Raw genomic sequence first — 14,219 nt, forward strand, 5'->3', positions numbered from 1 at the left:
AGCTTGAGAAGTCTGGCATGCAGTGAAATATAAGGGATGAATTGAGAAGTATAGGAGTAAGGATTCCAATGGAATGGAACAACATCAGTAATGATTATCAAGTAATCCTTTGTGTGAAGTATGTTAACTGTATATGAACCCAGCCAACACAAATTAAGATCCTGCCTAACTATTCCCCTAACAAAAAACAAAACAAAGTAAATAAACTCTTTCATCAAGATAATATGTGAGATTTAAAAAATAATGGCATAAATTTAAGAAAATTTCAAAAAATATATTTTAAAACCAATTATATAGTACTTTTAAAAGAAGCTTGTTAGAAAACACATGTATATTTTTTCATTACACTCCTATTTTTTTTATTTTTTAACTTTACAATATTGTATTGGTTTTGCCATATATCAACATGAATCTGCCACAGGTATACACGTGTTCCCCATCCTGAACCCTCCTCCCTCCCTGTACCATCCCTCTGGGTCCTAAATATCTTAAAAATAAAATGATTACATTGACATTCATATGCAACTAATAAAGAAGTAGTAGAGAAATCAAAACATATGATAATCACTACTCACACTCTGCTATTTAACTCTGCAGTAGAAATGTTTTAATAGAAAGAAATACTAATACAATCAGAAAAGTGAAAATTAAAAGTATAGAATTTACAGATGAATTGAACTGTGTATATTTACAAAGGAATTAAAAAGGAGAACAAAGCCTCTTGTTTAACTTACCAACATAAAATGAGGAGTTGGAATGCAATAAACTTTCAGTCCATAAGCGACAGAGTTCACTTTCAGTCAGAGCTTCAACTCCATAACAAGCTTGATACTCCACTTTTGGTAGTACATAAACTGGAAATTGCTGCAATTCAAGGTTATACTCTTATAAGGCTTTATTAATTTACTATTAACAGTAAATACGTTTGCCTATATAACTTTGCCACTTTTCAAAATGCTTTCAGGTAATCTTATTTCATCCTTTCAAATACAGTTGGATGCAGGCAGAAATATGGATAGAACCCTTAGTAGACATGGGCAGTGGTGGATAAAAAAGAGATCGTGAACCAAGAGCCTCCCCTACTGCTGCTAAGTTGCTTCAGTCATGTCCGACTCTTAGCGACCCCATGGACCGCAGCCCACCAGGCTCCTTCGCCCCTGGGATTTTCCAGGCAAGAGTACTGGAGTGGGCTGCCATCGCCTTCTCCGTCCTCCCCTACCCCCAACCACAATCAACATAGCTCTCCATACATAAGCATATTTTCTTTCTGTCACTGAACATGACTGACAGGATACTTGGAATAAAGCCTGGGTTACATAATTGCCCAAAGGTTCAAAACTAGAAGCTGGGAAGCCATGACTGTAATACATACTAATCATTCTCAAGAGGGTTAAAAAAAAGTATGATTTTTTTTGCCCGTTTAAACCATTAGTCACATCATCTCAGGCTTAAATACTCTGAGCAGCTTGTTTTCATTCTACGAATGTGTGAGCACTAGTACTTACATTAATACACATGGATGTTGCTCTCTTCATTAATACAAAAGACTTTATTCCAGACACTACGTACTTGACAAATTAGCCATTTAGCGTTTATTGGTCAGGACTGTACAGATTAAGCAAAATGACTATACCTACGACTAGTCTAAATGAGATGTAAGAAAATCCATGCCTGTAAAATAATATAATGCTAGTCATGTTCACTGTGCTCATATTAACTCATTTCTGTCAAAGAAAATTCTAATATTAATAGCAGTCGCTTCATTTCTAGCTGCAGAGGGAAAAACACATGATTTAAGGAACTTAAAGTTATATACCCAGTTAGTACTTGTGAGATTGGGCTTCCCTGGGGCTTCCCAGGTGGCTCAGTGGTAAGAATCTGCCTGTCAACACAGGAGATGCAGGTACTGCACGTTTGATTCCTGGGTCAGGAAGATTCCCTGGAGGAGGAAATGGCAACCCACTCCAATATTTTTGCTTGGGAAATCCTATGGATAGAAGAGCCTGGTGGGCTACAGTCCATGGGGTTGCAGAGAATCAGACATGACTTAGTGACTGAACAACTTCTGAAATTATACTAAGCTGTCATTCACTTTTGTACTTGAAACTACTTCATAAATGTTTCAGAATGACTGATTTTCATAACTGGCGAATTTAGTGGGCCTAAAAAAAGATCTTCACGATCCAGATAATCACGATGGTGTGATCACTGACCTAGAGCCAGACATCCTGGAATGTGAAGTCAAGTGGGCCTTAGAAAGCATCACTACGAACAAAGTTAGTGGAGGTGATAGAATTCCAGTTGAGCTATTCCAAATCCTGAAAGATGATGCTGTGAAAGTGCTGCACTCAATATGCCAGCAAATTTGGAAAACTCAGCAGTGGCCACAGGACTGGAAAAGGTCAGTTTTCATTCCAATCCCAAAGATAGGCAATGCCAAAGAATGCTCAAACTACCACACAATTGCATTCATCCCACACGCTAGTAAAGTAATGCTCAAAATTCTCCAAGCCAGGCTTCAGCAGTATGTGAACCGTGAACTTCCTGACGTTCAAGCTGGTTTTAGAAAAGGCAGAGGAACCAGAGATCAAATTGCCGACATCCGCTGGATCATGGAAAAAGCAAGAGAGTTCCAGAAAAACATATATTTCTGCCTTATTGACTATGCCAAAGCCTTTGACTGTGTGGATCACAATAAACTGTGGAAAATTCTGAAAGAGATGGGAATACCAGACCACCTGACCTGCCTCTTGAGAAATTTGTATGCAGGTCAGGAAGCAACAGTTAGAACTGGACATGGAACAAGAGACTGGTTCCAAATAGGAAAAGGAGTATGTCAAGGCTGTATATTGTCACCCTGTTTATTTAACTTTTATGCAGAGTACATCATGAGAAATGCTGGACTGGAAGAAACACAAGCTGGAAACAAGATTGCCAGGAGAAATATCAATAACCTCAGATATGCAGATGACACTACCCTTATGGCAGAAAGTGAAGAGGAACTCAAAAGCCTCTTGATGAAAGTGAAAGTGGAGAGTGAAAAAGTTGGCTTAAAGCTCAACATTCAGAAAACGAAGATCATGGCATCCGGTCCCATCACTTCATGGGAAATAGATGGGGAAACAGTGCAAACAGTGTCAGACTTTATTTTTGGGGGCTCCAAAATCACTGCAGATGGTGACTGCAGCCATGAAATTAAAAGACGCTTACTCCTTGGAAGGAAAGTTATGACCAACCTAGAGAGCATATTCAAAAGCAGAGACATTACTTTGCCAACAAAGGTTCATCTAGTCAAGGCTATGGTTTTTCCTGTGGTCATGTATGGATGTGAGAGTTGGACTGTGAAGAAGGCTGAGCATCGAAGAATTGATGCTTTTGAACTATGGTGTTGGAGAAGACTCTTGAGAGTCCCTAGGACTGCAAGGAGATCCAACCAGTCCATTCTGAAGGAGATCAGCCCTGGGTTTTCTTTGGAAGGAATGATGCTAAAGCTGAGACTCCAGTACTTTGGCCACCTCATGTGAAGAGTTGACTCATTGGAAAAGACTCTGATGCTGGGAGGGATTGGGGGCAGGAGGAGAAGGGGACGACAGAGGATGAGATGGCTGGATGGCATCACTGATTCGATGGACGTGAGTCTGAGTGAACTCCGGGAGTTGGTGATGGACAGGGAGGCCTGGCGTGCTGCGATTCATGGGGTTGCAAAGAGTCGGACGCGACTGAGTGACTGATCTGATCTGATCTGAACATAATGGTGGTGTAAAGAATAATTCAAATCCAGTAAAACTTCTGTGAACAATAACTTTGGTTCATTATTACCTTTGAATATTGTAAAATTCAACAGCAGTGCTTCTTAAATTTCAATGTGCATGTGAATAACTATTTTAAAATAAATGTGGAATCTGAGGTGAAAATGAAGTCTCTACACGTGTAAAAAGCTGTTGTTCCTGGGGCCAAAGTCTGAGTAGTAAGTTCCCTACAGTGTCTCTGTAATTTAAAAAAAAATTATGATTAGGATAATATTATTGCTGTGTGCTAAGTCGCTTCAGTTGTGACTGACTTTTTGTGGCCCTATAGATTCTAGCCTGCTACGCTCCTGTGTCCATGGGATTCTCCAGGCAAGAATATTGGAGTAGACTGCCTTGCTAAAATCACTTAATTGTATAATACTTCTTCAGTAATTGGTAATCTGCATTTAAGGTTGCTTATAGTTGCAAATAAAACCCAGAGATAAAGAAATGAAGGCTCAAAGGGTTAAGATACGTGCTCAAGGACACATAACCAGTTCACAGCAGAGTTGGAAAACGAATAATTGAGAAAGAAGATCCTCTTTTGGATCATGAATAGGTAATAGAATTAATTCAAGATTTCTTTTCAAATTAAAAAACATTACTCTTTCTGAAGAAAGTACTCTGGGGGATTTTCTTTGATAATACTGTCATATCTACAAAACTAAGTCTTGAATCTGGTATTAATTTATGTATTCTACTGCCATCTCCAGGAAGCCAAGGGAAGGAAAAGTCTGAATATTTTATGTCAGTACTCCAAAATTAAAGTGAAATTTTAAGTACAAAGTTCTACAATTATATAAATTAAACTTACTGTTTTCTTTATCCCTTAATTGTTCACTTCTAAGTGAAAGCTTCTCTTGGTTTTCTACCTTCCAATTTATCACATAAACCTTCCAAACTTTTACATACATTCCGAAATATTTCATGGCTAGTATCCTGTCACTAGGATAGTGACATAGGTAGTATCCCAATAGGCACATTTCTGTTGTTTCCTAAGATTCAAGCACCTTCAGGATACTTTTCTCTGGACCGACAATGCCAATATAAACTTCAAGATAACTAGATCTAAGTTTTTTAATCCCTTCAGAATATCACTCTTAGGACATCTGGTTAACCAAGACAGACAATAATATAATAATAAATCATTCAGAGGTATTTGGTCTGGATTTCACAACTACATGTAGAACTCAGTAAGTTCTAGCTTCATCTTGTGTTCCAAATTAGCCTCTTTTTCATCAATTGAGAGTGGCTGCTGTTCTAGGTTCCCCTCTGTTGTACAAGATTAAGCAGAATCTTGATGAGAAAAAATAAATGATACTGGAAACTAAAATCTCAACTACAGTAACAGAGAATTGAAGAAACAAAGGGAAAACAAAAAAGAAGAAATGAGGTTCTTGAATAGCAGAAGTTGAAGAGACTTCTGAGTGTTTTAAAACTTGGTCTAAACCAGTTGGTTTTTAAGAAGGAAATGTTAATGAGGATGCATTTTTACCTAACTGGAGTTCAAATACTACCACTTCAAAATTTTAACTAGTGCCTCAATTTCCCTTCCCTAACACCCTCCTCTGTCCTCATGTCTCAATTTTTTCTCACTTATTCAATATTTGTTTATTGAATTTCTATGGAACAAAACATTTGAGAAAAACAGATGACTAGGATATGATTCCGAAGGGAACACATTCTACTAAGGAATTTATAATATGTATACTAAACTATTACATATAATGATATATAAAATAAGTATTTGCTGAAAATTTTAAAATTATACTCAGGGTTTGACATAATGAGAAACAGAAGGCTTCTATTTAGCTATTCTTTGGTGGTTTTGATATATTTTGATGAAGAGTGAATACTCTCCTATAAGGTTTTACAAATTTCACTTTGGTCAAGTGAATGACAATGTCCTTAACAGGTTATCTCACTGTTATAAGCTGGTAGGTCAGTGCAGAGTGGTATGGGCTCACAGAAATGATGTTAGCCTCCAAATAATCAGATAGCAGGTAAGAACGAATGAAATAAAATCTTGAAAATACAATCCAAAGCACTGACGCTGGATGTATTCAACATGTGCATGCTATGGCTATTAACTTCATCACAGTTAAGTACAGATGAGACAGGAAAAAAATTACTAAATAAAATCTTTTAATACAGAGGATACTTGTATTTATAGAAAAGGAGACTAAAATCAGACCTATAGCATTTTGTCGTTCCCTATGTTCTCTTTTAAAAAACTCTCCACCATACATTTAATTCAAAACCAGCTGGTTTCTAAAATTTCAAGTCTGAACCAGTGATGAGTACCAATTATGAGAACTTCTCTTTTCCTCTTCTTTTTTAAAATTCAGTTACACCTTAATATGATAAAAGTAGTAGTCAGAGACTTGATCCACAAGGGTCAATGCTGGAACATCACAGTTCCTTAACCCCAAACACACTGACATTCTACAGTGATCACTCAGCATTCTTAATGGGTGGCAGGTTAAATAGCAAGAAACAGATTATCAAAAAAGGAAGGAACTGGGACTTCCAATGTAGGAGGTGTGGGTTCAATCCCTAGTTGGGGAACTAACATCCCACATGCCTCATAGGATGGCCAAAAACATTAAAAAAAAAAAAAATACAATAAAAAGAAAAGGAGGAAGAGAGGGAAAAAAAGAAGGAAGAAAGGAAAGCAGGAGGAGGAAAGAAGAGGGGAAGGTAAGAAGGAAGGACGGAAGAAGAAAGGAAAACGAAGGAAGAAAAAGTGAACTATGATAAAATGGACACACCAGAAAAAGTCTTATTAAGAAACAAAGGAGAGACTTCATTATTTCTTACATAATCATTTATACCATAAAAACTCCTCTTTACCTAAATTCATTGGTTACATACACAAAAATCGAACTAACCTGAAAGAGAACTTAAAATATCAAATACAACAAACTGCCAAAAGAATCAACTACTCAAAGTGTAGCAAAAACTTTAAGAAAAATATTTATACCAAATCCCCAAAGAAACAATAGGGGAAAAAGAAAAGACATTTAGTCTTCTATCAAGCCTGGGAAGACATCCTCAAATGTTCATGAACGCCCACCTTTCAAAATGTAAACTTCTAAAATAACTCAAAAAGATTCTTAAAGAAAGAAAGAAAGGGGCCAATAAAGGAAAATCCAAAATCACAGAGAAAGCTGGAACATATGAGCCAGTCTAGGTCAAGTCTATAATGGTGCTGTTTTTCACAAAGTTTATATATAGTCCACACAAGTTATCAGCATTCATGATTATTACATTCAACTAAACTTTATTAAAAGTGTTTTTAGTATTTTACTAAAAAAATCTCAACCTGAAAAAACTACTCTAAGAAAGATCAATAACTTAAAATCAAACTTCATCACAATGGCATGTTCAATATTTGCTGCCCACCTACTTATGCTACGATATCCCAACTCCCCAGGTAACAACTTACTCTTCTGATTTTCTTCCGTTTTTTAGAACGTGGTCTGGTCTCTATCCTCTGGACGCTGCATCGCACAAGTAACAACAGGTCTTGCAGGCTAAACAGCTTATAAACAAAATTTCCTTCCTGAGGAGCTACATATTCTGATGTATCTTCAACATAGTCCTGAAGTTCATATGGCAATCCTTTAAAAATAATTATATTCATCATTTTTATTTTAAACTACATTAGCCCTTTATCCATCATAATCCAAGATAAAACAATTGAACTACCAGCTTTCTATTTCCTCTGACCATTACACTATTAGCATTTCTGTTTACTTCAACTGTAACTCCAGCAAGAGCTGAAATCAAAGCTTTAAGGTTCTCTTCCTTTTATTCTACTACCCTCACAAATATATCAGTGAGACAATGTCTGAAGTAAAAAAGTTTTAAAAAGTAAAAGTTTTAAAAACTAGTGTTATTCATAATAGAGACAGACCTGAGGTGCAGCCATGTATCTATTTTACAAAATGAAAAAGTACAAAACTGCATTATAACATCAAGAATAAGTAAATTTAGATTAATACACATTTATCGTGATTTTTGACACACTTCCCCTTCATCATTCGGCAAACCACATTATCTATAGCTTACTGGCCATTGTAAATGTTGAATAAACACAGGTTACAAAAAGCCATACAACTGTGGGTGTGTTTTTGGAGTGAAGGTTTTTACACAGTCAATGATAGTCCATTTTCCAATCAAAATGAACCATCAATGACTATGTAAAGATCATAAACTTTATTACAAAGAGAAGGGAGGGGAATGAGGGGGAAAAAACCTAAGGACAAGGAACAGGCAAAACAGTTACTATAAAATTCTTTGTAAATATTTACTTACGTCCTTTTGGCTTCTGAAAGGCAGAAGGCCAGATAGACTTTGGCCAGCTACAGGCATCTGATGGAGCAGAAGGCTGCTCAGAAATAGGAGGCTGTTTAGAGTTTTCCGAATTCATTAAGGGCAATTCAGGTATTTTTCTGGAAATTGGTTTTAAGAGTTCATCCTGCATTTTTAAAATTTCTCCAACTGGATCAAACTTTTTATATACTCGTTTGATAGGTTTTTTTAAAACACATGACTCTTCAGGACAAGTACTATTGGTCTGGTTTCCTGTAGAAGTCTGTCCTGAGGAAGAATTTAGGCTAGCTGGTTTAGAACTTAAATTAGAACCCACTTCAGCTGTCTTTCCATGACTATTACTTTGACACTCCATATCAATGATTAAACAGTCTTCATCTGTATCACTACTGTCAAGAACTACATCTTCAGTGTTCGCTGCTTCTGATGTAACAGTCTTTTCCTTTGAATTAGTGTCTGTGTTCTCTAGAACATTTACTCTTTCATCAACACTCTCCATTTCAGTGGCCATATCATTTTTACTAGAGGTTTCAATTTCCATAGAACTTTCTAATTGTAAGGGATCAGATGTTTTCAAGTCACTATCTTGCACCAAAGGCTTGTCAGAATTTGATACCTTTTCACCACATGGTATAAATCTCTGATCATCTTTATTTTTGGACTCTTCAGGGCCACTGTCTATCATACCAGTCACCAGCTGTTTCTCCTTCTGCAACTGTTCCATCAGAATCTGAGATAAGCTTCTAGAATGAGCAGAAATGTCTGGTGAAGTTGGTGCCTCAGATGTGTCTGCTATGCTGGGGGCTGTGAGTGTATCTGTCATGGGGGCTACTGTGGAGGTACTTGCTGGACTTGGTGACTTTGATGGTTTGGTGGTGGTTGCTCCAAAAGTTTCAAGTTCTGTGACATCATCATCAAACTCCAGATCCAAATTTTCTAGGGTCTCAATTTTTCGGCACTCGTTAACTTCATAAGATATCTTAAGAAAATATATTGGCAAACTATTAGCAACAATTCTAGGCCACCCCTCACCTATCAGTGACCCATCACAGACATAGTTCATACTCTTTAAAAGGAGAAAGAAAAGTCGAATGGTTTTGAAAAGTTCTTGCTTTGACAGAGTATTGGCAACTATTACCCTTATCCTCCCAATGAAATGTTGACAAAACACAGAAAAAATTTCCAAGTTGCTATACCACAGGAAACGGGAAATACTTGTGAACTACTACATCTCAAGAGGTATTCCCACTAATCAAAAACAGGTAGGACCTCAAAGAAGAAATGTGAGGCCAAACAGGAAGGCAGTGGATTTCCCTTCACACACACTTTATATGCTCTCGCAGGGACTTAGGTGACCAGGAAGAAAGCCTCTTGCCACTCTAAGGAAACTGCAACTGTGGAAGAGTCACCAGCCTCTAACATCAATCAGTACCTTTTTTCACACATCCACTCAGGGAAAACAACTCTCAGCAGTATGAGGAAAAATGGATAGGAAATGGTTTTACTGTATCTTGGGACATGAGGCCATTGAAGGTTATAGTTTTTACGTACTGTTTTAGTCGTGGAAGAACTCCAGACAGTTTTAATTTATTCAGGAATAAACTGTCTTGTCAAGTAGCAAAATTTCTCCTTAGTCTGGCAGAGTATTTTGGATAAACACCATGAAATTGTCTTACAGCTTAGGATTTGAGAGAAAAATACTCTGACAGCCTCAGGCAGTGAGTAAGATCTATCTGTGTAAATCACCTCTCTGAAACTCAATTTCCTCATCAGTAAAATAATGATAATAGGGTCATCATCTTAGGTTTGTTCTAAGCATTAAAAGTGCAATTATATATAGAAAATTTCTTGGTATAGTCAATCATAGTAGTTTCTCATTAAACAATACCACATTTAGTAAAAAAAATAAAATAAAGCTATACACTGTTTACGTGAGGCATTCTTACACAAACAGGGTTAAGGAGAAACAATGGGACATGACATCAAGAAATAAAGGATTAACAATATTAAGTGTTAGAGAAAAGTCAATGCAAAAAGCATTGGATAGAAAAAGGAATCCTATGTTGAACAAAAGATGAAGTCCAGGAAATTCCTAGACAGTCCAGGGGTTAGGACTCTGTACTACCATTGTCAAGGGCATGGGTTCAATCCCTGGTCAGGGAACTAACATTCCACAAGCCACAAGCCACATGGCTTGACTGAATTAAAAAAAAAAAAAAAACCTAAAAGGAAAAAGATGAAATCCATGATGAATAGATTGATTTGTGACATGCCAAATAACATTAAAATTGTCAAAACTGAAAAATAAAAGAAAAATTTGAAAGAAACAACTGTACTTGGTCAATGATACACTATTTCTAAGTAAAGAAAGGGATGTAGAAAATATGAATATTTAATAACTGAAACAAAGATACATGAATGACTGAAAACATACACATAGACTACAAAGATATACCTTTTCCCGCCCAAGGATCGAAGGGGTATTTCCAAAGACGGACTACAAATTAATACACAAAGAAAATATCAATAAAGTACAAAGCAGAATCTACTAAGGTCTGACTGTTTAGAAGGAAATAAAATTAGAAATCATTAAGCAAAAAGTCAACAAACAATAATAAATGCAAGCACTTGGAAATTTAAAACTGCCCAAACTGTTGGATAAAAGAAGAAATTAGAGAGATAATTACTGATTATTTAAAAAGCAACAAAAATGAGAACAATTATTAAAAATCAGAAATATCATTCATAGCCTTTTCAAGAAATAGGTGAAGGATAATATATTCAAAATAATGAAATTTCATAAATATAAAACCAAAATTAATGAACTGAAAAACAATGCTATCATTCCTGACAGAACAAATTTGGGTAAAATTAAAAATGGTATTTATCTATAAATATGTGCTTATAAAAGAATTCTGTTAAACATATTAATTATATCAATAAAATTAACACTTCCTTAATGTCATGAAATACCTAATCGGTGTTAAAATTTTCTAGTCTGATACATTTCTTTTTACAACTGTTTATTGGAATAAGGATCCCACCAAGATCCTGACTCTACATTTGGTCGATGTCTCTCAATTTTCTTTGTCAACAACTCTCCCTTCAGTTCAATTCAGTTCAGTCGCTCAGTCACACCTCTCCCTTACTCTCTGCCAATTCCGATATCCACCAGATATTTGTAGAAGAAACTAGATCAGTTATCCTGTGGAATTTTCCACATTCTGGATTTTGCATCCCCATGATATCATTGAACACATGCTTCCCCTACATTTCCTATTAAATGATCTAGTAGCTTAATCAGATTCAGGCACATTTTTAAAAAATCTTCATATGTTGTATGTGGTAAAGTATACCTCCCACTTCAATCAGGAGGCTAATGATGTTTGGTTATCTTTCTTCTTGTGATACTACAATTGTTCTGTTGCTTCATCAACTGTCAACAACCTATTCTATCAAAATTCCTTACTGATCTTTTAATGATTTTAGCAGTCATTGATGATGATCACTGCCTAGATTAACTATCTCATTAGGAGTTGCAAGGTCTTCTCTGGTGGCTCAGAAGGTAAAGAATATGCCTGCAATACAGGAGACCAGGGTTCAATCCCTGGGTCAGGAAGATCCCCTGGAGAAGGGAATGACTACCCACTCCAGTATTCTTTCCTAGAGAATGCCACAGACAGAATTCTGGTGGGCTACGGCCCATGGGATTGCAAAGAGTCGAACTCGACTGACTGACTAATGTTTTCACAATCACCTAGAAGCTGCAAAATGGTAACAGTAAAATTCTAGCATTACCGTGAAATACAGTTTGTACTGGAAAAGACAGATATTTGAAATTTTAAAAGTTTTCAGAATAATGATACACTAGCATCCTCTGAAGGTGACTAACACTCTTTTAAAAAGATATTATTTTAAATTCATGGATTTTAACATATTTCATATGTTTCCAGCTACTGCAGAGTTGTTTTTTGTGACAGTCAAGCTAACACATCTCGGGTCAACGGGAAAACCTTCAAGCATCTTTTTTACACAATTGCAGTTTTATTATAAGATTTTTGCTTCTTTGATTGGCATTTGTACCTCCTATGCTACAATTCTTGGTATCTAATACAAACATAAGTACTTGTGTGTTTTATCATACTATCTAATACGTTCAAAGTAAGAACAGCAATATCATTACTAACAATGTGATTGTTAAATGAAATTTAAGATTTTTTGGCAATTCTTTCTGAACATGATATAAATTTTTGGTCACTAAATTATCTGAATGACCATTTTCACTTAATATATATTGGATATCACATTATAGTTGCATACCTAGAGCTTTCTGATTCTTTTTATAGGCATACTTTGGAGATATTGTATATTTCAGTTCTAAACCTCCCCAATAAAGCAAATATCACCAAAAAAGTGACTCACACAATTTTTTGTTTGTTTCCCAGGGTATATAAAGATATATTTACATTATAGTCTATTAAGTGTGCAATGACTTTATGTCTTTAAAAGTATATACATCTTAATCAAGAAATACTTCACTGCTAAAAAGTGCTAACAATCATCTGAGCCTTCAGCAAGTTGTAACAGTAACGTCAAAAATCACAGATCACCATAACAAATATAATTATTTTGAAATATTCAAGAATTACCAAAATGTATCACAGTGACACGAAGTGAGAAAATGCTGTTGGAAAACGGCAATGAGTGACCTACCTGATGCAGGGTTACCAGAAACCTTCCATTTGTAAAAACCCAAAACAGCATCTCTGAAGTGCAGTAAAGCAATGTGTGCCTATAATTGTTGCATAGTAGGCTACTGAAGATGTACAGTTTATTTAATTAATACCCTATTAAGGGACATGAGGACTGTTTCCAATAAATACCTTAGAGCTGATATGAATATCCTGCACAAACATTTCATTCTTTTCCTAGTGCACCTTTGAGCTACATTTCTAGAAGTGAGAATTCTAGAACAAAGGATGAACATATTAGCTTTCCTCTGTTCTGTTGGTACATCTTTCTTACTATTTCTGACTGTAGAAATGTTACAGCAATCATCTTTTTTTCCTCTAATAACTTTGTAAGAACTTCCATCAACAATCCTCTTTCGCTTCTCATGTTTAATTGAGATGGGTTTATCTGTTTAGATTGTTACCTGTAGGATAACAATCCTGTGTGGGACTGTCCCAGGACAGCATTCATAGACTCATGGCTCTAAGCCCATGTTTCATTGTTACCACTAGATATGTATCTGTGTATGAAGGTTGGTTTTTGTTCGTGTGTGCATATAAAATCTTTAGTACATTCTACTATCTGCTTCCTCTTTTCCCCTCTACCACAACTGTCTGAAAACTTATTTTTCCTTTACCTTTAATGTCTTGTTCTGCTCAATAGAGACTTTACCACTAATGATTTTTCCCGAGTGAAGGCTTCTGTCTCGGAAGGAACTTTTGTTTGTTAGTTTCTCGAGTTCTTAGGGCCCACGTCATCTCAAAACTACGTTGAGATCCTGAGTGTCCCTGCACTCACCTACAAATTAGAGTCCATCCACATTATCTTCATTTATTTTCACATCTTTCACTATCCTCTTTCCATCTGAGATTATTTTCCTTGTGCTTAAAGAATATCCAGGCTTCCCTGGTGGCTTAGTGGTAAAGAATCTGCCTGCCAATGTAGCAGATGTGAGTTCGATCCCTGGGTTGGGAAGATCCCCCAGAGAAAGAAATGGAAACCCACTCTAGTATTCTTACTTGGGAAATCACATGGACAGAGGAGCCTTGAGGGCTACAGTTCAGAGGGCTGCAAAGAGTTGGACATGACTTAGCAACTAACCACCACAACAAAGAACATCCATTAGTGGGGGTTTGCGAGTAGCAAATGCAGTTTTTATTAATACCTGAAAATATCTTTACTTAATTTTTTATTATTTAAGGATATTTCACTGGCTATTTTCTCCCACCACAATATACTGTCCCCACAAGTCTCCTGGCTTCCATTGTTGTTTAGAAGTTATTTGCCAGTCAAACTCTCAGTCCTTTACAGGCAATGTGCCTTTTGGTTCTTTGGTGGCTTTTAAGAGTAGTTTTTGTCTCC

General features: G+C 36.2%; 1 protein-coding gene across 15 annotated transcripts in view; it reads right to left on the reverse strand.

The window, feature by feature from the left end:
• Positions 1-14,219, reverse strand: part of ICE2 (interactor of little elongation complex ELL subunit 2) — a 64,391-nt gene that overhangs the window by 24,543 nt on the left and 25,629 nt on the right. For 8 of the 15 annotated variants that reach the window (XR_015134647.1, XR_015134645.1, XR_015134646.1 and 5 more), the window contains 3 exons: positions 8,109-9,105; positions 7,237-7,412; positions 735-864 (listed from right to left, as the gene is read on the reverse strand). Coding sequence is in view for 10 of the 15 variants with exons in the window: in XM_086321282.1 (XP_086177408.1) it covers positions 735-864; positions 7,237-7,412; positions 8,109-9,105 (1,303 nt within the window). In the remaining 5 variants the exon portion in view is untranslated. Of the gene's footprint in view, positions 1-734; positions 865-7,236; positions 7,413-8,108; positions 9,106-10,581; positions 10,624-14,219 lie in introns of all 15 variants that reach the window. The other 7 variants (XR_015134643.1, XR_015134644.1, XM_086321281.1 and 4 more) reach the window with 1 other exon arrangement.

This window comes from Bos grunniens, chromosome 10 (assembly GCF_055505025.1).
Source record: "Bos grunniens cultivar Pamir isolate PY7600 chromosome 10, Bosgru_T2T1.0, whole genome shotgun sequence".
NCBI classification, from domain to species: Eukaryota; Metazoa; Chordata; class Mammalia; order Artiodactyla; family Bovidae; genus Bos; species Bos grunniens.